At 39.3% G+C, this 27,144-nt stretch overlaps 1 protein-coding gene across 2 annotated transcripts; it reads right to left on the bottom strand.

Annotated features, from left to right (window-relative positions):
• Positions 1 to 2,556: 2,556 nt before the first annotated feature.
• Cnmd (chondromodulin) lies at positions 2,557 to 27,144 on the bottom strand. 2 transcript variants are annotated; one of them, XM_005336789.5, is made up of 7 exons: positions 26,932 to 27,144; positions 26,331 to 26,471; positions 20,814 to 20,954; positions 14,821 to 14,934; positions 11,086 to 11,239; positions 6,406 to 6,572; positions 2,557 to 3,066 (listed from the first exon to the last, which is right to left on the bottom strand). In XM_005336789.5, exons 1-7 carry the CDS (start codon positions 27,001 to 27,003, stop codon positions 2,854 to 2,856), a joined length of 1,002 nt encoding a protein of 333 aa, XP_005336846.1. In that variant the 5' UTR covers positions 27,004 to 27,144; the 3' UTR covers positions 2,557 to 2,853. The 2 variants fall into 2 exon arrangements, with proteins under 2 accessions (XP_005336846.1, XP_005336845.1); XM_005336788.5 differs by having other exon boundaries at positions 2,557 to 3,069; positions 26,932 to 27,140.

The following is a 27,144-nucleotide window of genomic DNA, read 5'->3' as shown; positions in this document are numbered from 1 at the left end:
AAAAAAAATTGTGACCATTTTTATAAACAACTACTTTATTAAACAAATCATATTTAGTTTAAACATTAAGCCATTCCACCCACAAGGAATTTTTTTAGAGTATGATAAAATCTCATGAAATAAAATAAAATGACTGAATGGTTTAAATAATTATCTTTAGTATTTTTGCTTTTCTTTAAAAAAATGTTTTTTAGTTTTAGGAGGACACAATACTTTATTTTATTTATATGTTTTTTACTGTGGTACTGAGGATCAAACTCAGTGCCTCACACATGCTAGGCAAGTCACAACCCCAGCCCCATATTTGCCTTTTTAACATTACATTTATTTGAGATGGTGATAGGAGTTAAAAGGATAAGGTTATTGTGTTTTTAAGCCTGTTGAAATACAAGCTTGTTAGTTTTTTTCAGTGACATGTTAATGTGACAGAAAGAACAATTATATGTATTAAAACCCTGCAATACCTTTTCTTCATTTTTCTTACACCTAGTGGCAGCTACCTTTTGTAAGCTGTTGGAGCCCCCTTCCATTTGGAGTCCAACTAAAACCTTGAAAACTAGCCCAAAATGTTCTATAAGGATTGATTTATACCACCACTAAAAAATACATATCTAAAATAATGAAGTATCACTGATATCTTTACCTATACATATGTACTGACCTATCAGACAAGATTCAGCACAGAAAATTGTGGTGTGTTTGCAACTTTTGGACTGGCCTGGTTAATTTAGGGAATGGTACAAAGTTGTATAGAACTTTGTATTCTTCCCAGTGTCCTGTTTACTTGATGTTCTTTCTCTGTCCATTTGCTCCTGCTTTTTCAAAGTAGTCCTTAGTTTTCTTCTTTGAACAAAATTTGGGTCTCTTGGATTATTCCTACCCTTTATCTAGTCTTGAGTTTCCCTCTGCCCTTAAAACATCCAGATTCTTTTTATGTGTTAAATTATTTGCCTCCCACATTTTTATCCAATTATGAGCTTTGAAAAGGGACCATCTTTTCATGAGGCAGCCTTCCTTTATGATATGCTCTCCTTGCTGAGATGCCCCTTTCACCTATCTGGAACCTGCTTGATTCTCACATAGAAAGCTACTAACGTGATCCATTTGAAATGAAACTTAACCAGGCACCCCTTGCCTGAAATCGTTCATTGGTTTCCTCTTTCTTGTCTAGTAAGAAAGGAAAAAAAAAAAAAGAAAATCCAAGTTAACATGCTTAAAGTATAGCTTCTACTTTTCCTCTTTTTTAAAATTTTTTTTTTAGCTTCTACCTTTTCCATTTTGATATTTCCTACCTCAGCCAATGCTTTTTTTTTCTTTTTTTTCATATACCATATAGCCTCACACCATCTGGGTTTACTCAAAACTAGTCTCTGTCTGGAATGCCCATCCTCTTAACTTCCCTTGGCTAACTCCTGCTTATCCATGTAGGCCTCAAGTAGGCATTATTTTGGTTCTAGAACAGGTTGCTGAGCCTTGTGGGTGGGAGATGGTGTGCAGAACTCTTGGCACATGTTTTACTTAGTTAATAGACGAGCAAGCATTTTAAAGAGCATGTAAAACTCAACTGCAGAAAGTAGCTGCTGCCTAAGGTCAGTTGTGACCATTTCATGTCATACTAGTATGTATATTTCGTTCTTTTTTTTTTCCTTCAGAGACAAAGCTTGTTATATATGTGTTCCATCAAGTGGAGGGATCTGATAACTAGATTTTTTTTAAACATTCTTATCTTTTTATAGACTTTAATTGGCAAACATGAGACAAAGTAATCTGATATATTCAAAATATGGTAGTTGTGTTAAGGACTTTCTGTCATCCTAGAATCCTGTGTTTTGGGTAGCTTTTATTTTCCTCTGGAAAAATGTTCTTTATCTCTGAAACGTAGGGTTCAAAACTAAAATGTCAAAAATATGAAGTTACCTGCTCATCTTCTTCCTGATCTTATATTTCAATTTCTAAAGACAATTCTTGTTCCTGGGAGATTTCCTTTATGTCATTATAAATAAATAGGCTATTCTTCCTTAGCTGCATCTGCCAAGCAACACTGGCAGCCCTATTACTAGGATAGTAACTTATTAGTAATTGGGCTACACAGCAGCCTGATTTGTACTACAAAGGTAAAAATCATTATGCTGCTTCTTGCTCAACAACCACTTATTGAAAAGAGATTGAAAAGGGTATGAAGACCTGCTTTTCAGAATGTCAATAAAGTGCTTCCTCACAAGTCTAGTTTACCTTCTATGTTTTTCTTTATTGTAATACCCTTCCTGGAGGTGACTAGACTACATAAGACAGCCACCTGTTAGTCACATGCCAGCATAAATTATAGATAAAGAGCTCCTCATAAGCCACCACAGTGAGATTGCATTGCTTACTTTCAGGTAAATTCCATTATTTGTCCTATTTTTGTGTTTTTTATCTGGGAATTCCAGGCACTTTTGCAAGACTGGGAAGAACAATAAAGATTAAAAATAATTTGGGAATTTTTTACAAATAACAAAATGGCTTGAAATGATTTTGAATGTGGTTGATGAAAAAAAGAACTCAAATGTTGAAGTCTTTGACAGATTATAAAATTTTTATGTTTATTAATAGCTGGGGAAGAATTGCATAGGTCTTGTAAAAGCAAAGCATGTAATAAAGGTATGGCATTATAGACTTTATACCATCTTTTCAGTGTACTTCACATACTAGGTAAATTTCTGGAAAGCAGTTGAGAAGTTCTGTTTAGGATAATATTGCTTAGGTTTAGAATGAAATACTTTGTGGTCCCTCAACATCAGCATGCTTTATGCTTCTTTGGTTGTCAAGTCACAAGTTAATTTTACTTGACAGCACCTGCTACGTGAAGTGATGTCACACCATGCCCAAGATACGGGCAACCCACCAGCTACATGGCATGATAACTCTGCAGGCCGAACGGCAACCTTGATAATTATAAGGCCATGGATAATATCCCCCCAGGGGTTCACAGATCTTCTGGCAGTGGGTGTAGCTCCGCCTACATTCTATACAGCAGATTCCTTCATGATCCAGTCTAGGATCAAATGTCATGCTTTCTCCTTCATGCTGCTGTGAAATAAAAGAGAATTATCTTTATTTTCTTCATAATGAGGTTATAGCACATTGTTTTAAAGTATGATCCTGAGGTTTTTTTGTACTGAATACGTCATAAGAGATCAGCAAAATCTACTACTTGTATCTGCCATCATTTAGAATGTCTTCTGACATGAAGGAATTCTCACCTACCTAATCTGTTATTGGCAGAAAATTGTGGAGTTTTTAAATGGCACTCTGAAGTTCTTCTGTGCCTTTAATGAGCCATGATTATGAATATTCACACGTGAATAGTATGACTCAACTAGTTTCAAGTAAGAAAACAAATACTATGATCAAAAGTAGCATTTCTGCCACTGCTAATTTTAAGTCAGTGAAACACTGGTGCCCTTCTTTAGTAATTTTTTCCAAGGCTCCAGGGTGCACATTTGAAAACCCATGGGTCTAAGCTAAGAACAAGTTTCAGTCCCAGTTCTACTTGCTTCCAGAACATTGTCAAGTCATTTCATTTCTCCTGTCTTCTTTTCAGCAACAAAATGGGAATGTTATCTCCATAGAGTCATAAAGGGTCTATAATATTCAAGATCCATAAGAATTCAAGACAGCTTTGCCAACAAAATCATAATTGATGTAAAAATGTCTTTTCATTGCTGGGGAAATAATACAGCTGGGAGGAATCTGCCCCCTGCTCATTTGCATATCTGGTTTACCTTTTCAAGAATATCTAGGGATCAAGATTCTGTATGCTCTAGTATTGCCCCTTAAAATTCTCATTTTCATTTAACTCTTGGTGGGAAATGTAATCTTAATTAGGGGGACAGGTGTTAAGATTTTTAAATTTATTAAAAAATGGAAAAAACTGAATATTGAACATACATACACTTACCTCAATTTGACAAAGTAAATTCTGACATGAATTTGAGGAGAATTGAAGGTATTGTAACATTTCATTTATAAATACATTAGAAATGCCTCCAAAATAAAAGGACATTTTCCTACACAACCACACTGTCATTGCACCTAACAAAATTAACAATTCCTTAACACTATCTGATTCAGCCATGTTCAAATGCCGTCTTCAAAATATCTACTATCTTACTCTGTTTTTTTATTTATTTTTTTCTCTCCTTATCGCTTTGAGATTAGGTACATCTGGAACAAAAACAACCAACTGAAATTACAGCTGACTTTTTAGGCAATGGTGTCAAAAGATCTGCTGGTTGAGGTCTTATCTGAGGGTTCAGCAAGATTTGTCAGGATTAAAAAAAATGTTACTGTAAGATTCTTCTCTTTAAAGGAATATGTGAAAGACAAATAATAGCCCAACATATAATAAAGGGAAATATTGTTATAACTGGAGTGTTATTTAAAGAATATGGATCACTCAAGTCTAGAACCAGGGCAAAGTCATCCTACTCTTCTGTAAAGGGGCTGATACCCTCATCCTTGGAACTGATTTCAGGCCACCCAGCCATCTCCAGGATCATCAGCTTTTGTTTGCCACCCAGCCACCTCCAGGATCATCAACTTTTGTTTGCCTATTCAGATTTCATTTCTTAGTTGGCTTATGGAAATACTATGGCGTCCTGAATTTTCTGATAAGATCTGGGATTATTTAAAGGATACTGTTGGCTTTAAATCTTTCTAAAACATATTAGCCTGATACGATAAACTAGAAAATACATTTGTAACACATGAAGCAGTGTAGGACTGAATGCTTCACACATGCACACAGTGCATGAAAAGATGGTCAGCTTTACACATAATAAAAGATGAGCAAGATAAGAATTTTTAAGTTTGATGGGTGTGTAGCTAAATTTTAGAGGACATGCTTAATGTGTGTGAGGACCTTGATCACCCCCAGTATCACGAGAGAAAAAGAATTTTTTTCTTTCGATAGTAAGTGGGTCCTTCCATTACCATTTGCAGGCATATGGCTGGTATAATTCCTTAGCAGCTTGGTATCCGTTAAAATATAAGAGTCCCATCTACTTGTATGCAGCAGACCCATGCTTCAGTATGCTAAAGACAACATGTATGCAAAAGATAAAACAGCTAACGATGAACAAGTTAATGCTATGTACTAGTCCCTGTGCTAAGACTCGACCTGCATTACCTCATTTACTACCCATATCCCTGTGAGTTCTCTAAAGGTATTTGCTGTAGAGAAATGATTTATATGCCTACCAAAGCAGAAATACATAAGTTTATGTACATCCATATGTTGGAATACTACTAAATGAGAAGATAACACAGAATTAATGTGTATTATGTAGGAGTTATAGGCAGTATATAAAATGTATATCAAGTACATGTAGAACTATGTAAGCGATATGGAACAAGTTCCAAAATACTCTATTTTAACGGGAATGAAATCAAGGCATTGGCTGGGGATGTAGCTCAGTGATAAGAGTGCTTGCCCAGCATGTGTGAGGCCTTGGGTGGGTTCAATCCCCAGCACCAAAAAAAGAAAAAGAAAAAATATTTTATATATATATATATAAAATACACACCCATAACCTGGAAAGCGAGGCATAGAATTTTTGTGTTACAGTGTGTTTGCACATATGTGTGTGTGTGCTTCTGCAAAGAAACTGGGCAAATAATAATTGTTAATAGGCTGCTGCTGGCAGGGTGTCTGGGATGGAAGGGAAACACTTTACATTGTTCCCTTTGTAGAGGTTTTTTTTTAAACTGCATACATTTTTTATTTTAATAACTAGTTACAAATATGTATATTCTTTTGCTGCCTGCAAAATACAGTAACTGTAAATGATACTTCTTTGAAGATTTTGAGTTTTTAGCACCTTAGTGCCATCCTAACAAACATCAATTCTCCACGTTGCAGGCTAGTGTTTTCATCTGTGTTTGAGTCTATCCCTTCCTTGAGGGCGGAGAGCCCTCAGGGCAGAAGTTAATAACTGTGGGCACAGGGCCTGAGAAAGAACAGGTTCTTCATAGATGTCTCTTAAATGGATGAATAAAGTGGATTTAAAGAGGAAAAGAGAATTCTTGTGTGTTGCTTCCAGGGTGCATACACTCTTAGAAACATTTTTAAATAATCAAATGCATGATATGAATTTGTTTTCATGGGTTTTCCTGTGACAAAAAGGGAGAGCAAAGAAAGTAACTTTGAACCAATAAGGATTTTACACTACAGAGGCAATGTTAAGTGTTCTTACCCTTAATTATAAACCTTTTGCCAAATAGATGAAGATGTATTTTTAAAACAACTGAGTAAAGTTCTCAGTTGAATATTAAGTGCTTGTATGAAACCTTAAGTAGAAAGACCATTTTAGAGTTACGTTGAATGCATTCCTCTGGGCATGTCACCAGAACACCAGTACGCACATGGTAAGGATTATCAGGATTGAAGGGTTCGGCATCCTCTTGAACACTGGGTCTGGTTTCATTATTCAGTCTTCCAGGGCCTGGGCTGCCCCGGGACCCACTGCGTGGTCTTCTTGTGGTCATTGGAACAATTTTTCTTGCTACTTCTCTTCTTTCTCTCTGGATTTCTGCAAAAATTGATGTGTATTAATCCATTTATTTGATTAAGCAAGTTAGATATGCATTTTTTCAGGGTGAAAAACATAAGAATATCAAAGTATAAACATGAGTACTCTTGTAACTTTTTGTACTGATGATTTTATGAAAGCATCTTTTAGAGTCTTGGGTCTGTAGTTAAGACATACAGATAATTCATTTTGGTTTTATGATACTAACTGAAGCAGACATTGAAAGATGTTTGACAAAATCCCATTCTCAACAACTGTTTTCTTTGACCATTTCACTATGGGACTGAGTAAATAAATACTATTGATTTTCTCTGCCTCCTTTACAATTAGGAATGGACAGATGACCATATCTGGTAGACATAAGCAGAATATGGTAGTGCAGCTTGTGGGAAAGTTTGTTTTATTGGTACAACAGGACAGATATAACTTTCTCTATCTTATTTACCCTTCCTGAATGTAGATGTGCTATCTAGAGTTATAAGAGCCAACCTGTGACTATGAAGTGTTAGGCACAAGAATGGTAAACCACCATGCTACAGATAGCAAAACGCTAAGTTAGAAAGAAACATGATAGTATCACAGAGAAGCTAATAATGCTAAAAACTTCATACCTCCAGGCTTCTGGCTGTTAAAAATAATTTAAAACAAAACTATATTTGTTGAAACCACTGATCTGTATTCTATTTCTCACAGCCCTAAGTATTCCTCAAAACATCTTTTTATTTAGTGGTTTTGGAAACTGAAACGAGGGCCTCACATATGCTAGGTAAGCACTCTACCACTGAGCTGTATCCTTAGCCTAATAGACCAGTAGTTGTAACTATTCCTAAAGGATTGGCTATATAGGTATAAAGCTTTACAGTTTGCAAAGTACATTATCTTGGCTGATTCTCATAAAAAGTTCTATGGGATTGAAAAAGCAGCCACCGGTATATATGAGAACCTCAAGTCTTGGGAAGACCCAGGTGGCCTGGCCACAATCACAGATGTGAACTCTGATTCCAAACCCCCCTCTAGTTAATCACACTGCTTCATACATCAGGCAGTGCCACCAACGGCCGAGTAACAGATGAAAAGTACCATACAATATGCACTTTGGTGTCTCCCTGTGCTTCAGTTTCATCTATAAAATGAGTATAAAAGTATTTACTTTATAAGATAGTGATAAGGTTAATGAAAATGTATATCTAAAGGTTTTAGCACAAGTGTTTATAATAAGCACTCAAATGTCAGATGATGATGATGATTATATCATGCTTTGTTATTTATGAACACTTAGTATGCTTTAAAGCTAGCGATAACTTTGGATAAACATCAGGGAGACCTGGATTCAGTCCACAACTCCTTTTACTAGCTGAATGACCTCAGGCAAATTACCTAATCTCTGTGAACCTTGGTTTCTTCATCTGTAAAATAGGAATATGAAGAGTCACCTCAACAGTTATTAATGAAGATTAAATAAGGACAAAATGTAATGCTCTAGGGAAGTGCCTGGCGCATAGTCAGAGCTCTGTGGACATCAGCGCTCTGCTTCCCTTCTGACCTGCATCCAGGCACCATTTACAGCATCTTTGATAAATGACCCCAATGACCTGCAGGCTTCCAGATTGCAGAGCAAGGGCTACTGGACCCTGGAGTTGAGGGCATTTATTAGAATTAGAGGGGAACCAGACACCCTCTAGAGGGAGGTTTATTTTCTTGATTTTATTGTAAAATACAATCAACAAAAGATTGAAGCAAGCTCTGCCCTTTGGATGGGGTCTCACTAAGTTGTCTCAAACTTCTGATCTTCCTACTTCTGACTCCCAGATGGCTGGGATTACAGATATTTTCCACTGAGCCCAGCTTAATCCTTCATTACCTTTATTTTTAATATTTATGTTATTCCATTCTTTGGAAATATAAATATATGTATTTGGAGATATTTATACATATACATACATATTATGAATACATTTATATTTATATATAAAATTATGTTTATATGTAAATATAAGATATATAAATGTATTTTTATATAAACAAATATATAAAGGATAAATATGTTTTTAACCCTTTTCTGATCTTGGGGCATTTGGCTGGTTTCTACTTTTCTCATGCACAGAATATATAATTCTTTTTATTTATTTCATTTTTGACATTCTAGGGATTGAACCCAGGGACTTGTGCATTCTAGGCAAGTTCTCTGCCACTGAGCTATATCCCCAGTCCCATATGTGTAATTCTTGTATGGATCTTGTGATGATTGAATGTGGTCATGCAATTGGACTGTGAGGGATCAAGGAACATCTTAGATGAAAGGAACAAGCTCCTTCCCAAGGGTGAAGTTACTCAGTGTCTATCATTTAGCACTGCTAATTATACTGTCTTCCCATCCCCACTCCTCACCCCCTTGTCCTGCACTGTTATTTTTGCATAGCACCTTGTGTCATATACTATATAATTTTCTTATTTTAATTTAATGTCAATTATATCCTCTTGCTACAATGTAAAACTCCTTGATGGCATGGAATATTGTCTGTTGTTCACTGATGCACCTCAGAAGCCTTAAATAAGTTATGTGGTACATGATAGGTTTGTCAAATGAGTGAATGAACTCTGGGTAAGAAACTTTGTCTTCAGACAGAATGTGATTGGGGAGAGCTCTATGTGGTAACAGTGTGGGGACATTTGTCCTTGACTAGAAAATGTAGTTCCTGGAGAGTAGAAAGCATGAAGGCTCACTGTCATGGTTTGGATCTGGAATGTTACCCCAAAAGACTCATGTGTTGACAGCTTGGACCTCAATGCAGCAGTGTTCAAAGGTGGGGTTTTGGGAAGTGATTAGATCATGAGGGCTCTAACTTTAGCAGTAGGTTAATTCATTGGTAGCTGAATGGACTACCAATGAAAGTCCATTGGAAACTCTAGGCAGTGGGACATGGTTGGAGGAAGTAGATCACTGGGAAAATGCCCCGAAAAGGTTTATCTTGTCTCCAGCCCTCTCCCTACCACTCTTTGCTTTCCAGCTGCCACAGGCTGAGCAGCTTTCCCCTGCCACACCCTTCTGCCTAATCTTAGGTGCAGAGCAGTGTAGCCAGCCAACCATGGACTAAAGCCTCTGAAACTGTGAGAAAAAATAAATCTGTCCTCCTCTAGTTTTTTTTCCTCAGATATTTGTCATGGCAACAAAAAGCTGACTAACAGCCCCACCTGGGTGAAGGAAGGTGGGGAATGGAAAGCAGGATTTTGGCAAGTGACCATAGAATTGTGTTACAACCACTGACCTGAGCAAGAACATAGATGAGAAAAGCACAGACTATTTGGCAGCCCTTCCTCCAGCCCCTTGGTGACAGATACTACTTACTGACATGCCTGGCAGCCACTGTCAGTGGCTTATGCATTGGATTCTGTCAGCTTGTCCTGGGTTAGAGAGTAGCCATCTCCTCCAGGCTTTGGAACAGAATAGGAACTAAGAATAAGTTAGTCATGGAAGAATTAGAAACCTATATTTTCTCAGGCTGGTGGGGTATTGTTTTAATTGTGGTAAAACCTATAAACAAAAATTTTTCACTTTATAAACATTTTAAAGTGTACAGTTCACTGGTATTAAGTGCATTCACATTGCTGCACAACCATCACCGTCCATCCCTAGAACTCTTTTCATCTTGCAAACAGCTGAAACTACCTGTTAAACACTAACTGTCCATAACAAGTCTCCCACCAAACCTAGTGGCTCTAATGCCTCTACTTTCTTCATTTCCATTCTATTCTCTTCTGGTGTTCAGTAGAATCTTTCAGAAAACAGCCTATCTCAGCTGTGTGAGGAGAAAGGCTTTCACTCCCTCCCCTCCTTGAACCAGAGCTACAAACTAGACCTTGGGAAGGTCAATGACTGCAGTAGAAATGAAGTGAGAAGCCCTCTAGAGACAGGAAAGACTCAGGGGAAAGAGAGGCCTGCTGGTCTCACCTGCCCTTTGTCACCTGGAAATAGTTCAAAAATATGCCTATCTCTGAGCCCCAGGGACCTGGAATTTATTTTCTCTGGACTTGGAAGCTGATGCTCAAGCTTAGAAGTTGAGGAATCTCAGCCTATACCCACAGCAGCTTTTGGCTGTCCCATAATTCTAGGTTTGAGCATAATAAAGATTCGGTGGCATGACAGTTTCTTAGTCCCTTGATTCTATGCCTTAGGAATAAAAAAAAAATGTAAAATTGGAAGGTGCAAACAAGTGAGATTAAGGGGCACAGCGACAAGAAGTGGGAGCATCATAAATAAAAGTCGCAGGTAATGCAGTGGTGTTCTGTCTTCCTGCACTGCCTCCTTTTAACCCTGTTGCTCCTTCCCTTCCACACGGCAGTCACAGCTGTCATTCTCCTTGTCTTTTATCTCTCATGCTAATTACCAAGACACCATCACATGCATCCTGATGTTATCTTTCTTGTTACATGCTCAGACCTGTGGAGAGGCAGGGAGGAATCTCACAGGACCAGGAAGAATTCCAAGCACCATTAAGAGAACTTAAAATGTTACCTTTTGGATATGTAGGTTTAAGCCAGAAAATAGGAAGGTTGCCACAGAGTTCTAAGACTTTAGAACTCAAGAAGCTGATGTCCTTCACAGGCTGGTCAACAGCTACCCAGATAAGAGAATTTTCTTCATATTTAACAGGCATGATCTTGCCTTCCTGAAATTAAAAATGAAATGCACATGAGTAAAGAAGATGGTGGGACATGCTTCAGATTGAGTCGTGGGTTGCTAAAAGATTAGTTTACCTTGTAAAAACAGAATTCTGTGTGTGTCTTGCATGTGAGTGTGTGTGCCATGCACACACACTTTCAGGTTTCAATCTCTTTGTAGCTCTCTTCACAGTATTCAGCACACCTCCTGTTACCCTGCCTCTGGATAGCTGTAATGTGTGAATGGAAGTGTTCTGTGTTGAAGTGAAAATTACTTGATACCAACTTTGAGATTTAGGTTAATCTGATGTTTTCGATCAAAGATGTTTTTTTTGCAAAAAAGCAATTGAACAGACCCTGAAATCCTATAAAGGATAGAGGAACCCTTCATTTGAAGTGAAAATCTTTTGGGGTTTTGTTCTGTGGTTTCCTAACAACAATGGAAAAAGCAAGTGATTGGTTCTTTAATGTCTCCAGTTCAAAGTAGTATTTAACATAAACCATTTCTCCATTTCTCAGCTATAACAAAACATATTTCAGATGTTCCTCACATCAGGCACACCACTGAGATTTCAAAGCTAAACCCTAGATTTTCTTCTACAGAGAGATGCTGAGGATGGTTTGATAACCCAGGAGACAAATTTATTTTTGCCAGGTTGTTCCTTTCATGTATTTATTAGTTTGCAGTAGGTTGGAGAAATTAAAATGTTTTCTCCTTACTTTTCAGTTAAAAGCAGCACTTCATTTATGCTTTCTCCCTCAGGCTTATGGTTGCATTAAAACAACTTAAAGTTATTGGAAGAAGCTAACACTCAGGTAATCCAGTTATTTACCTTAAATTAAATGGCTCCATCCAGGAAATGAATGCTCTCTGAGTACAGTAGCTTTTTAAAGTTATATCAAACTGATAAAAAATTTATGGGAGTAAGTGATGCATAAATCTGCCCCATCATAATCTAAAGTATGTGGGGAAAATGGAATTATTGGGATAATGCATGTAGATGCATTCTATAAGCTAAGAATGTCAAATAAATCTTGGGGCACATACTCGAAGTTTCTTATCCATTCCTTCCTCCTGCCCCTTCCTCGTAACACAGTCCTACTTCCTTGGAGGCAGCCCCTGCCAGGACAGACACTTGCTTTCTCATACTGTCCAGTGGCCTATGTGCCTGGCTGGCCAGTGCTGACTACTGAAATCCAGGCTTGAGTATGTTGAGGAACTGAGACCTGTTTTTACCTATCAAATTTAAATCACAGTTCACCCTGTTCAGCCTCTTTTGGATTAAAGAAGAGGTTGTGTGGTGCCACCACGTTTGGAATTCGAAGGAAAGATAAAAATAAATAAATAAATAAATAAGAGATGCTGGCCCCTGAGCAGTTCCACAGCTGCCTACTTCTGCACTGCTTACTGTGGGAGAAAAACAAGTCCCTATAAGTTATTCTAAGTGAAGTTATCTGCTGCTGACAGCCAAGCACACGTCTAATTCACACAGTGTATCAGCTGAATTGGCTTTTGTCCATCAGAGGGTCCATCATGCATGATAGAAACAACTAAAACACAGGACAAATAATCTACCTCTATGGCAAAAAAAAAAATCAGGTGCAAAAATTGAAATACAGAAATGTTTACCATGGTGAATTATTTTTTATTCAAAAATAATTATTTTTAATTATTATTTTTTTGAAATAGTGAAAAATTGAAGATAATGGAAGTGTTCAAGAATAAAAGACTTTTGGGCTGAGGTTTGGTTCAATGGTAGAGCACTTGCCTACCATGTATGAGGAGGCACTGGGTTCAGTTCTCAGCACCACATATAAATAAAGGTCCATCTACAACTTTAAAAAAAGAATAAATGACTTTGAAAATTATAATCACATAATCTACACGGTAATTTACATTTTAAAAGAACTAAAGTGAAAATAATAATACAGCAGTCTCACATCACTTATGAAAATAATATCTGATACACACCCACCAACACAGAAAATCCACCAAAATGTTAACATTACTCATCTGTGGATTGTGCCATTGTGGGTTATTTTCTTCTTTAAATTTGTATGTATTTCCAAAATTTTCTACAGTAACTGTTGTTTTTAAAAATCATGGAAAAAACATCAAAAGTAACTTATAAAATATACTGTAGGCTTATGAGTAGATCTGGGTAAACTATGATTGGGGAGCTGGTTCTTATGGAAGGCACAGAGAATGAGTCCCATGTCCTTTTCTGGGGAGGATGGCAAGGATGATAGTTCACTAAAGTCTTTATGATTGAAAGTGAGTGGTACAAATGTATTTAAAAAATAGTGATAATGCAGTAAGAGAGTTTCAGGGGTCAGAGCAAAGGAGGCGTGGTTCCCACTTTTAGATTGGCATCAGTGGGTTACACAGAGAGCATGGGCTTCATTCTGAGCTGCTCAGCTCAAGAGGAACAAAGAAATGTGATCAGAGGAGAATGGCTGGACCAATGGAGTCTGGAAAACATCTCACAGGATGAATGCTGGGGAAACGGGGAGTAAGCAGGAGAAAAGAGCTCATGGTGGGCCACTTTCAAAACTTTGTTTTTTAGCTTATGCTTTGTTTTGTTTTCAGATAACTCCTGCTGCTGCTCCTTTGGGGGCAAACAATCAGGCAGTTTCCAGGCACCTTCGCTTACCCATATTTTCCCTCTTTTGCCTTGAGGGAACTAACACTTGCTGCGCTTCCCTCTCAGGGATACTGGAAGGCTCAGAGATGATCATAATAAAATTAGCAATGATGAGCAACAGTCTTTCATTCAACATCTAGTAGAATCTTTAGGATCATGGGCACAGTGTGTCTACCCCCAATTTTCAGATGACAAAACTGAGACTCAAGGAGTTAAAGCCACATCCACAGCACTAGGATTTGAATCCATGTTTTTCTGATTCCAAAGCCCATTTTCTTTCCACCATACTTGGAACAACTTAAATGGTACACCATAATAGGTGTGACCACTTTTTAAGACCTAACATGATAAAACCATAAGGTGTGATTGTTAAATGTGTCTTTAGAACTCTGGGGAATTCTTAGTGAATTTTAAAAAGATCAAACTTAAAAGGCAATTTACTAATAATAAATGAAAGAACTATGTCAACAAAATTCATAAATTGATATACATAGAAAAGGAATTAAATATATGTTATATAGCTTTCTTGCACTGACCTTGAACTAAAAGGAGGAAATTGTAGAGAAGCCATCTCAGTTCAATGTTGGGCAAAACAATTTAGAACCTCCCTTGATAAAGCTTCTGGCCCACAGTTGGTGCACCTTATCATAGCTTTACTGTGGAATCTTAATCACTGATCAGATCATTTCCTAACATCAGGCAAGTGAGGGTCATGTGGGGACCAAGCCCCTTTCTGCACTTTTAAATGTGACTTCCCCAGATCTTTAATACATCAACTCGGAATGATCCTTTGGAACCAGTAGGACAAAAATAGTTTAAATTGCTTTGCTAGAGAAGAAATAAAACTGAGGTCTGGTCATGAACCTGACCCTGGAGATGGAAGGGGTTGTGCCTTCAAACAGTAGCTGCCAAAGCTCTCACTGTCTGAGCAAGTGGGTACCCACCAGTTGGGAGGAGATGCTTTGTTTGGTCATGGTGCCCACCTCCGGAAGACGAGCCTTCACCTGCGCTTTGATGTAGCATTTCTCTCCTCCAGCAAAACGTATTCCTGTAATGCCCTAGAAGATAAAAGTATATCCATCCATCTATCCATTCATTCATTTATTAACTGTTATGATACAGGCACTGTTCCAGGAGCTGGATATGGGGGATGAACAAACCATAAAAATCCCTTCTCTCATGGGATTTACCTTTTACCATTATTTACTAAAAATAATACAAAGTCAGGTAGAAATAAGTATTATGAAGAAAATAAGCCAGAGAAGGATAGAAATGTCATGGAATGGTACTTTAGGCAGCATAGGAGAGGAGACTACAAGGAGGTAATATTTGAGTGGGTCAGAATATGTTGGTGACTCCACTGATGACCACAAGTTCAGATGAATTGCTAGCTTTTCCACAAAACCTCTCTGAACTCCCAGTTCAGGTGAGTCCATCCTCTTGTCTCTATCTCTCATTTGGCATTTAGTCTACACTGTTTATTTAGTTACAAGCTCAAGCTCAGTATCTTTGTCTTATTTCTTTTTTCTTTTTGGTGATCCTAAAAAAATTCTCAAAAGATGTTGGTCAATGCCAAGCACAATGGCACCCACCTGTAATTCCAGTGACTCAGGAGGCTGAAGCAGTAGGATGGCAAGTTCAACGCCAGGCTCTGCAACTTAGGGAGATACTGTCTCAAAAAAATATATCTATACCCATATTGATATAGATCTATATGGCTGGGGATGTGGTTAAGTGGTAAAGAGTCCCCGGGTTTATTCCTCAGTACCACACACACAAAGAAAGATGTTGGTCAAATTAATTCTACTAATTCCTAATTGTCCTAAGCTACTGAGCCCAGAGTAAACAAAAAGGCTTATCACGTCACCAGGAGATGAACTCTGCTCCTAGATCTTACCCGAGAACCTGGATCTTTTGTTTTTGTCCCCTGTGAGTCATAAACAGTGTCTCCACCTCATCTGCCTGGGGACCAGCCTCAAGGGAAACACTGGCACAGACTCCATCTTGGCTGAAGCTCAGCCACTGCTTCTACCCGCAGAGGACATGAAGGGTAACTGTATATTCTGTCCCCGGAGTATTTATTTTTGCTCTGCTGGTTTTGATTTCATGACAAGTGAGTAGCCAAAAATAGTCTTAAAGGTCATAAATTTTATTCCATAATAATGTAGACCCCACCTCCAAGTCTGAACCTTGACAATCTTATGTGTGTTGAGATGGATATCAGGATGATAACTGAATGGATTGCAGAATCGGTGCTAAGGAATGGGGGAAGAAAAGCACTTAGAAATCTAGGGATCCTAGCTCAGGATTCAGTCCTTTTAGGTGAAGAATAAAGTTAATTGTTAAGTCATACGGGAGGAGATTCATTGAAAGTTCTGCTTTATTTGAATTTAGCACCAGGAACCCTATGAAGCTGGTGGGTAACACTTTGTGAATGTAGTAGGAAAGTTTCATTCATTCTTCCCAAAACATCTCATTTTTTGCCTTGAAGCCTGGTTAGCCACGTGCACATACATAACCCATTTTTCCTATTTCTCCTGGCACCAGGTGTCATTCAGACAAGATATGGTCACCATCCCCTGCTTCACAGAGGAACTTCAAGGGGTCTGACTTCAAGCACTAGAATGCCCTGGAGAAATTTTAAGAACACAGATTCTGGGCCCTCCCCAGAGATTTCCATTTGATTGGTATGGCACTGGTAGTCTTAAAAGTTCCCCAGGTATCTATAATACAAAGCCCAAGTTGAGAACTACCAGTTTAGGGTAAAAGGAACTTCTTTAGGAAACTAAATTTTGAAATGACTGTAATTACCTTTGGACCCAAGTTTCTTCTGTACCAGTGTCTCATAAACTTTCCCTTGCATCACAGTCATTTGGAGGACTTGTTAAATAAGATACAAAGTTTTGGGTCTCACTCCCAGACTTACAAATTTGCATTCCAGCAAGCTCTTGGATACTACCTTGCTGGTGGCCTCAGGAACACACTTGGAGAACCACTGTTGACTATGCTATCACCCAAAGTTCTGCTGCTCTTATTCTGTGTGTCAATCTAGGACCAATGGTTCAAAAAAAACAGAAGGTAGGGGAGGGATATGACTGCCTTCCTATGTAATATGTTCTCTTAACTTCAAACACTCCTGTCCTCTGAATGTGAGATGTGTGGGAGGAAACACCATAACCCCCGAGGAGAGGGGGTTATGGTGAAAGATAACAGCACCAAATGTGAATCTAGCACTGAGTTGGTTCTGGCAGTCTACACATTGCAGAGAACTGAAACCCCACAGGGGCAGGACCAGCAGGAAAGAATTCACAGAGTATTAACCACCGTGTCTAGCTAAAAATCCACATCAAGCAGCCAGACATCTTAGGAGATTAAACAGAGAACTAAAGGAAGCACAAGAAAGTCAAGCAAACCTCCTGCTTTTTTGCAAACAATCAAGGCCTTAGAAGCTGGTGATAATGAAGAAATTTGCTAACAAAGGCAATGAGTGAAGATTTCCAAAACCTAACATTTTTTATTTAAAAAATCACTTTAGCTGTACAATTTTTTTTTCTTTCTAGGGCATTTCATCTATTTTTGTGACTCCCAGAAGGCTCTCAGGAAGGCATGGAGTCCTGCCCCTAAAGGGTATTTTAGAAATTTCTGGAGGAGTTTTTTGTTGTTACAAAGATCGAGATGCTCCTGACCTTACTGGGCTCTGCCCAGGGAGACTGGGTCCCACAGAGCCAGGGGTAGTCCCAAAGAACTGACTGTCCTGGGTCTAAGAGAAAAACCCATCTATATAGGAATCTGTGCCTAGAACCCGACAGTGTTTTACATATAAATAGAGAATGATTTTTGGCACAGTTGTAATGAACAATGAATTTCCTACAAATGCAATTACAGTGAAAATAGAGAGAAATTGGTACTTACATCCACTGTTTGAGAAAATGATATAACGTTGCATTGCCAAAGCACACTTGTGTCCATCTGCATTTCGGGTTGTGGCATTGACGGTCATTCAACTACCCCACATGAATTTGACTTTATTATGTTTTCTAATGTATCAGGCTAAACATTTATATATGAGATTCATATTTTACTATAAATTACTTTCATTTTATTTTTCCTTTATGTTACAGTTGAGGACTATATTGATTTTTTAAATCAATAGCCTACCTGTCTAGGTAGATTATATTATCCTTTTCTCCTCCCAGCTTTCTAATTATAAGTTTCAAATATTTACAAATTAAATGTACAATGAACATTCATATACCCATCAGTATATTGTGTCTTTTAATTTCCAACCAGGATTTTTGTTATTTAAATGGGGTATTTAGTCTGAGGGGCTCAAATCAGCAGCACAGAAGCTTGTGAGATTATAACCTCCTAGAACCATACACTCATGCACTATGAATTAACCCAGTGTTTGTTTCTCTGAGGTCACAGAGCCCAATGTACTTTTTTTCAGTGCTCTTCTCCTTTAGGGGTTCTTTTTTGTTTGTTTGTTTGTTTGTTAGGATCTATTAAAAACCTTGGTGGGGTCCTGGGTGAACAGGGGGACTGATCATTTATAATTCAGAACCTATCATACTCTGGCCCCACCTATGTCTCCACCATGTCTCTTCCCCCTTTGGAATGTACTGGAAGCAGGAATATACATCCCTATTGGTCATCGCTTCCTGGTCCTCGAGAGTCCTGCCCCTACCTCTCTGTTGAAATCCAAATTGTTCCTCAGGATGATTCAATTGTCATCATCCCTATCAAACCTGCTCAAAGCCCCTAATGGGCAGCAATGCCAATATGGCACTCTGCTCACGGCTCATCACAACACATTTCTTGGGTAGATCTGGCACTGTTTCTATGTGTGTGTGTGTGTGTGTGTGTGTGTGTGTGTGTGTTTGCCTCCCAGACTGGACTGGATGGTCCTTTAGGGACAAATGTCAGTCATCTTTGCATCCTCTGTGTTTAGCAACATCCCATACCCAGAGGGAGCCTCAGTCAATAACTTCCTGAATTTGACTGATGGTTTAAAGTAGAAGAGAAACCAATAGTGCATGACCATAGAGGCTGATTCATGTGTCTTCAAAAGTCCAGGCTTGTTTAAACCCATAACAGGTACTATCCATCAAAAAAAATGTTCTACTCACCAGTTCTGGCTTAGAGAGATGTGGAAGCTATCAAAGAAAATTGATCAGTTTATAAAATATTTGTGGCCCTGTTGGTCTATGAGAACAAAACACAATCAATACCATTATTAGAAAGAACCAAAGGATTATAAAACAGATATATAGGTTTGGGATTAAAATATTTTCAAAGGATACATGAACATCTTGAGAGAGATAGATCTTTTCTTATCTTTGTAGCTCCTTTTGCATATCTTGATATTGGGGCACATCATAGGCATTCAATTTTGTTCTGGATTGAATGATGTGCATGGAGGAGTCACATTTTATTAGTTTATATTGAGTAGTACAAAGAAAAAATGCATCTCCCTGTCCTGGGTTTTGCAGTAAAAGCCTTTAATAGGTCCAAAGAAATTATACTTGTGCACTGACCAGAACCATTTGCAAAGCTATGACCAAACAAAGTGCAGCTGGGCACAGTCCGAGCTGCAGAGCCTGTCTCCAGGGCGAGACCACTCTGAACATAGCCTGTCCTTGCCATCATCGAATAATGTGCAACATCCCAGGGCTCTAATGTTAGCATCTGTTGGACATTCAAAAGGACTTGCAAAGTGCATTTGGTGCCAGCAAGATGAGTGCTTTCATTTAAATGAAAAACATCTTTAGTTTTTCTCATCACTCAGAAGATGGGTCAATGAGATGTTTGTGGACCAATAAACTATCGGAAGAGACATTATTTTCAAGAGCTCTTTTTCATTATGAAGTTTCACCTACTCCATCTTCAGATTTAATAGGAGAACCCAAATAGTGAGACCTCTTTCTCATTGCAGAATGTGAAAGAGAATAAGATATTTATGTTGGCCAATGGGAAATTAGTCTGGAGTGACACTTTGGATGGTAGCAGATGTAGGCTGAAGCATCACTAACTAGCTTAATATCTCAAATAGCCTGTAAATTAATTTTTTGTGGTAAAACAAAACAGTATTCGTTTTCAAAAAGAATTTGAATGATTTTTCAGTAATAGGTCATGGCTAGAGAACACAAACTATAAAATAGATTTTGCCCATGCTCATTTCTGTATTAAATGGAAAAATATGTAAGTAGATTTTATTTGTTGTTGATGGGACTATGAGATCCTTAAAATTTCCTTCCTCTCTAGAAATTCAGATTTCAGACCTTGCAACATTCTAGGATACATTTTATTTATTATGTTACAGAAGACTACTTGAAAAGAAATAGTTCTTTGAAGTCTTTCTGCCAAGACTTTATATAATTCTAGGAACTTGCTCTTTTCAATTGTGATTTTTTTCCATTTTTTTGTAAATATCAAGTTTTATTTTGACTTCTCAGCCCATATCTTTTATTTCCTAGAAGAAGAAAAATTTGTTTTTCAAAGTAGTTTTCCCAAGTGCACAGGTTTATGAATTTGACAGTGTTTTTTTCTTTCTTTTTTACTTTTGAAGACAGAATTTTACTATAGTGCCCAGTCTGGCCTCCAACTCCTGAGCTCAAGTGATCCTTTTGCCTTAGCCTCCTGAGTTACTGGGATTAAAAGTATGCATCACTGTGCCCAAAGGTGTTATTACTATTGTTTCATATTATCTTTGTTCCATGGAAATGTGGTCCTCTCCTTTTGCAAATCTGAAGAGCAAAGTATGTGGTCCTTTCTCAGAAGGAATATGCTACATGCTACATGCTGATCAGTGGCACTAATACTACTGTAAAGAACAGTTACCATGTGAGTGTGTGAGAGAGATGCTGTATCTCCTTGAATTAGAAAAGTCCCCCAGGCTTGCCTGGTTAAACTCTCTAAATGCATGAAATATACTTACATTCTGGAAATCATTAACTTCAATTGCTTCTTCAGCTCCACTTCCCATTTTAAAGGTCTCCAAGTTGTTCCCAGCATCTATTTCCATTGACCCATCTTGTAATTTCCCATTGATACTCATAGTATAATGGACATTGTAAATCTAGAAGTGAACATAAGAGTTAGTAATGCTTTCTTTTTCTAGCAATTCAGGGTTTGTCTTTAGAACTGCAGTGTGTGACATAGCTTTCAAATTTTTCAGAGACATATGGAATCATCCTTAATAGTAATGCATTAATATATGAGGACTTCATCTATATACCAATCATGAAATACAATGATATCTGCTATTTGCAATCCTGGCTGCACATCAAGAGCACCTGGGTAGACTCTCCAGGTAGCATGCCTGGGTTTCACCCAGGACCAATCAAATCAAAACTTATGAGGATGGGGTTTGAGTAATGATCTCTCTTTTCTAAAGTTCGTTCTATCATGCAGCTGGGTTGAGAATCAATGATGGATAAATTGAGAAGTGAGAGTCAACTGGGTTTTCAGTTAAAGAAGTCTGTTTGCAGTGGCACCTGTTTAAAAATTGATCTTTTAAATCCTTTGGTCAAGATGAGGCATGGAATATGGCATATACTGGACTGGAGACAGGACTAGGATATATCAACATAGAACAGTACTTGTAAAGAGCATTGTCAAGGTACATATCTATTCTGAGTCAGAAGAGAAATACTCCACTCTGTGGGATGAGTGTATGATATTGTAGTGCATATTATTGGATGTAACATGTATGGGAGAGGGGAGCCCAGAAGAGGACTGGTCCAGGAATCAGAAAAGCAGCCAACCATGCCACATATCCCTGGGTCTTACAAGTTGCCTGGAGTATAGAATGAAGAAGTTGGACTCATAGGTGGTTTTCATCTATGTACCTAGAATTCTGGCACTCCACAGGCATGGCCCAGAGCTGAGGGTGGTGAAGCAGGTGGAACTGTGATGTTTCTTCCCTGTCTACCCACAATCTAGCCAGAGCAGTTCTGCTTTTTCTCTGGTGTGTGTGTGTGTGTGTGTGTGTGTGTGTGTGTGTGTGTGTGTGCACGCGCGCACGTGCCGTTACATTACTGAGTAAGATTTTGCTAGAAAAATTTCACCATGTTTTTTTTTTCCACTTTTTTTTTGTTTGCCACTAAATTAAATGATCCAGAGGGCTTCCTTAACTTTTTTTGTTGTTGTTGGTACTGGAGTTTGAACCCAGGGCCACTTAACCACTGAGTCACATCCCCAGCCTTTTTTAATATTTTATTTAGAGACAGGGTTTCACTGAATTGCTTAGGGCCTTTCTGAGTTGCTAAGGCTGGCTTTGAACTCATGATTCTCCTGCCTCAGCCTCCCAAACCACTGGGGTTACAGGCGTGTGTCACCACGCTGGCTCTTAGATATCTTATTACTGTACTGGTTTAAAAATAATTCATTTGCTGCTCCTGATCAGTGTGCTGCTGTCCTACTAGATTGGTGTGCAGCAGAGATAGTACCAGGGCTTTTCTTCTTTCTTTTTTTTTGGGCTTAGAGGCATGTCTATAGCTACTTATCTTTATCTATCTATTTTATATATGATGAATATAAATTCTGTGTGAAGACACATATGCATACGTGTACATTTTCAAAGAGGATGGACTGAGAACTGATGAAAGACAGTTTGTATCTGATGTCAGGCCAGCCAGTCACAACTGCAAATAGCTCCCATTTAATTCAAGCCTGATTTTTCTCCCTCATTATGAAGAGTCACTGTCACATGGAAAAGCACTGGAAAACCTATCTGTTCTATCTGTTGTTATTGGATCATTATTTGGAGAAAATTCATTAGTGCAAGACCTACAGAGTACTATTTTATTCTATCATCAGAGATGTAGAAATGGCTTTACCATCCCCCACCCTTTTAGGCAGCAGCATTCATTTAGCAGGACAGAAAACATCAGCATCTAGCTTAGCCTGACCATCACACCGCCCCTCTTCTCTCCTTCTAAGGCACTCTGATGCCTGCGGTTCATTGTCTCCCACACTGGCCCCATCAGAGGAACCACTTCTAGGGGTTCTGATTTAGTAGAGCTGGAGCAGAGCCCACCAATCTGCTTTAGTTTTGTCCCTCCGGTGGTCCTTATGTGCAGCCAAGTTTGGAAAACCTGGTTTTTTTTGGCTAAGTCAGTGCTTTCTGCAGGTCAAGCTGAGAAAGCAGGCTCTGTTCTGGCCAGTGCTCTCTGAGGAGCCACTGTTCACATGGCTGGAATGATGACTGTCGAAAGGAGCCTGGCAGACAAGACCCCTGTGAGTTCCTGCTGGCAAGAATGTCCTCCACTCAGGTGACAAGAGGCTTTTTTCCCCCCTTCTTTTCAGCATTGCACATAAGCATTCACTGTAAAGCAATGCAACATTTAAGAACTTAACCATTTCCAAATTCTTCACAGTTCTTCAGAAGGCAGGATTATAACACAGAAGACTGGCCTGTGGTCTTCTAATTTCATTATCCCACCCCCAACAAATGCTGCCTAATTAGGTATTGTATCCTTTGGAAAACAGCATCAGCCCATCTTTTTGTTTTATTTTGTTTTGTTTGGATACTGGGGATTGAACTCAGGGGCACTGAACCACTGAGTCACATCTCCAGCCCTATTTTATATTTTATTTAGAGACAGGGTCTCACTGAGTTGCTTAGGGCCTCGCTGTTGCTGAAGCTGGCTTCGAACTCATGATCCTCCTGCCTCAGCCTTCCAAGTTGCTGGGAGCTTTATTGTATTTTATTTAGAGTTGTTTAGGGCCTTGCTAAGTTGCTAAGGTTGGCTTTGAACTCTTAATCTTCCCGCCTCAGCTTTCCAAGCTGCTGGGATTACAGTTTACCACACCTGGCACATCAACCCATCTTGTATGCATAGTATACTCTTTTCATGGCATCAGCAGTGAGAAGCCTGAGCCCTCCTAAAGCTCTCCTGAACAGGGGTAGGGGTAGCACAGGATGGGAGCCAGTCTGCAGTTTCCAAAGTTCTGGGCTCTGAGCTAGGGAGGAAGCTGGGCTGCTGGAGAAGCAATATATTATCTACTCTAAGCTCAGGGAGTTGTTGGCACCTAAGGCTATTTCTATCCAAGTACAATGAAGTATATTATTTGCCAAAATTCTGCTCAATATGGTGCCTTTTACAGCCAAGGATATTTGCTAATCAGTTTTTAATAAGGCCTAGGTTCTATAAGATTAATTACATAAAGTTTGGGAAAATGTCTAGAAAAATTAGTCTGAGAAGAAAGTCCTCGAGCAATGGTCTCCTCCCCTCATCCCACAGGGTGGGGTTGTCAGTTCACATTGTTTGGAATTTCCCATATGTCAAAGACTTGTTCCATTTACAATAATGTGGATGAAAAATGGCCTCAATCTTTGAGCCCAGTCAGTTATCCCCTGACTATTAGTACCCCGAGCTTCATTGTCCTCCAGCCAAATTTCAGCCCTGTCCTCAGTGACTTACCCATCTGAAAGGGAGAAGAAGTGAATTATAGCTGGTTTTCCTTTGAAAATTGGTGTAGAGCAGCTGAGGCACAGCTAATCCTCAAAGAGAGACAATCCATTTAGTTTGATATGTCTTTCTGCTTGACAAAGACTTACCTTTTTTGATTATGTTTTGTTTGGGTGATTTAGATTTGTATTCAGGGAAGGCAAAACCTGTGCATGTGCTATGCTTAGATGGTGTCAAGTTTAGTCTGTTCTGAATTTTGTAGTTTGTTTTTCAGAGAAGTAATATGGATTGACATAGGGCATTTTGAGAATTAAAAAAAAAAACTACCATGATTTTCTTAATTCTCCTGTCTGTGTAGGCAATAGAAATAACTTTGATTCTTGGCAATAAAATATGATTCACTATTCCTCTGTATTCTTAGAATTTAATACTCTTCTCTTGAACCAGACGACCAAACATCTTGCAGTGAAGTGGAAGAAAAAAAAAAAAAGAGAGACTCATTTATTTAGTATGATTATTGAAACTGTCTAAGAATCTTGTCAATCAGCCGTGTTGGTCTTGAATAATTAAATGCTGAATGATATTTCTTTTATATAAATCATGACCAAACTATATACTAAAAGAATTAAAAAGCAAAGCTATTTTTATTCCCAAATGGCCTGTACTATTGAGGTTTTGCTATCAAAAGATAGCATTTGTATTCTAATACCATCAGATTTCCCAAAGGGATGACAAGCTAAACCCTGCTACTAATGGAGATGTAGATATTGAAAACGTTCTCAGGTTCAGATTTGCTGCTTTCAAATATGAGCATCTGGCCCAGCTTCTATATTTAAAATACAAATACATTAAGGCACTTTTCAAATCCACACAAAATACAGTGCAATTCTGATCTTACAAATTGATGCTTGTAAATTTGATATAGTCTCTAAAACAGACTCAGTGCTAAATGGCATGCTTATCTACATTAGGCATTTGAGTTAAAAATACAAATTATGCAGTGACTGCAGAAGATGTGATGTGTAAAATGGTTGAATTGCTTTCAGCACCATTTTCTCTAAGTACTGGAATTCGTTCATGCTTTGAATTTCATGGTGGGAGAGGGGGAAAAACAGCAGTTACAGATCCTAGGAGGACAGTGATTAAGAAAGAGCCCTTTGTATATACCCTGGGGATGGAATTCTTTTCCATTAGTTGAAATAAGCTTATACTAGACCTGGCAATGGTCATCAAGATAAAATGCCCCCTTTTACATAGGTGAACACATTCAGGTATTTAGTGAACACACTGGAACTCTGCCCAGTCAAGTTAGAAGCAGCTTTTATATTCCTTGAGAGTTCATGGAGCTTTAACAAAAATAGTTGCATACAAAGAAGGTAGGACAGTAGTTTGTGAAACATTTACTATTAAATCACATGTGACTAGGCCAGAATAGATTCTCAAAGAGATTTGCCACTATTAAGAGTGAGAGAAAGAAAGAAAGAGAGAGAAGGGAGTGTTAGTAAAAAATAGGTCACAAACCCTCCTGAAAGATCAAATTCACACCCAAGTATGGGTTGGCTGTTTCTCCACTCTCTTTGTCCTAGGTCTTTAATTTCTACTCTTTCTCAGCTGGAAGAGGTCTTAGAGGTCATTAAGTTCCATTTCTTCCTTTAAGAAGGAGGAAACCAAGCTCAGAGAGGTGAGATTCCCTACCCATGAACACACAACTGCCTGGTGTAAGCCCCAGGCCAAGGGGGGCCAACAGCTTTCCTGCGAAGCTCCACTGCTCTTCCGTTTCTTTATTCTTTGTTAAAACTTTGACTTGCTATGATGCTTTCTGTGAGTAGAAAGCAGCATAGCCGAGTTGGATGGAAGAACAGAGAAGGTATCCCTAGAGGACCAGCTGGCCACTGAGTTGGCACTTCACCGACCAGTGCTCTAGCTCCACCTAGGGGGGAACTTGAACGTAACCGAAAGGACCCCGCCACCCCGCGCGCCTCCTGACCCTGCGCACCCCCACTCTGGTTTGTGCCTGGCGCTTCATTCTTTGGACTCACATGATTGTCACTCCCCTTCCAGAAGTAGAAGGCCCCGATGGCACCGAAGAGCAGCAACACCGCCCCCGAGATGAGGACCACGGCTCCGACCTTAAGCAGTCTAGCGGGGCTGGAGGGCTTCACGGTCACTGTGGCATACGCCTGCGGGCGGGGGTGGAGAAGGAACAATCGTGTCTGCGTGGCTCACACCTCGCCATCCCAGTGTTGCGTCCCCAGGGAATCAGGGGAGTTGGTGAGAAACAGCCTGTCCTGAGCTCCCTCAAGGGTCTCTTTCTCCTTGTTCCCTTCCAAGGGTCCCTTGTTCTCAGGCTTGGAAGTGCCATCAGCAAAGTTTTCGCGGTGCAGAGTCACTGTCCTGCGGACTGCATTCTCCGCAGCCACGGGATGCCCTCCTCACGCCCGTCTGTGGATCACGAGCCCCTTGCACACTCACGCGTGGGGCGCCACCCCACGCACACATCTGGGCACCCAAATTCCCCTCCCTCTCCATACCACTCAACAGCACAAATCCCCTCTTCCTCTGTGGATCCGGACACTCATGAGCAGCCCGGGCCCAAAGACTAACCCGCCAGTAGGACTGAGGATCCCGGGCGGTACTCACCGGGGGACTGCAAAACTCCACGTCCTCAGGCCCCACCAGGGTGATGGGAACTTTGTCGGAGTTCTCTGCCATGGCTGCGGCGGGAGGAGCAAGACTCTAGGAAACTTTGCGCGCACTCTGGGCTCCGTCCCGCTGCCCCGACGTGCCGGGCAATTCAACACAGCGCGCGCACTGTCACCGGCCAGCTCGGCGGTCCCCACCCCTTCCAGAGCC

This window comes from Ictidomys tridecemlineatus, chromosome 6 (assembly GCF_052094955.1).
Source record: "Ictidomys tridecemlineatus isolate mIctTri1 chromosome 6, mIctTri1.hap1, whole genome shotgun sequence".
NCBI lineage: Eukaryota > Metazoa > Chordata > Mammalia > Rodentia > Sciuridae > Ictidomys > Ictidomys tridecemlineatus.
This window is presented reverse-complemented; position numbering and strand designations above follow the sequence as displayed.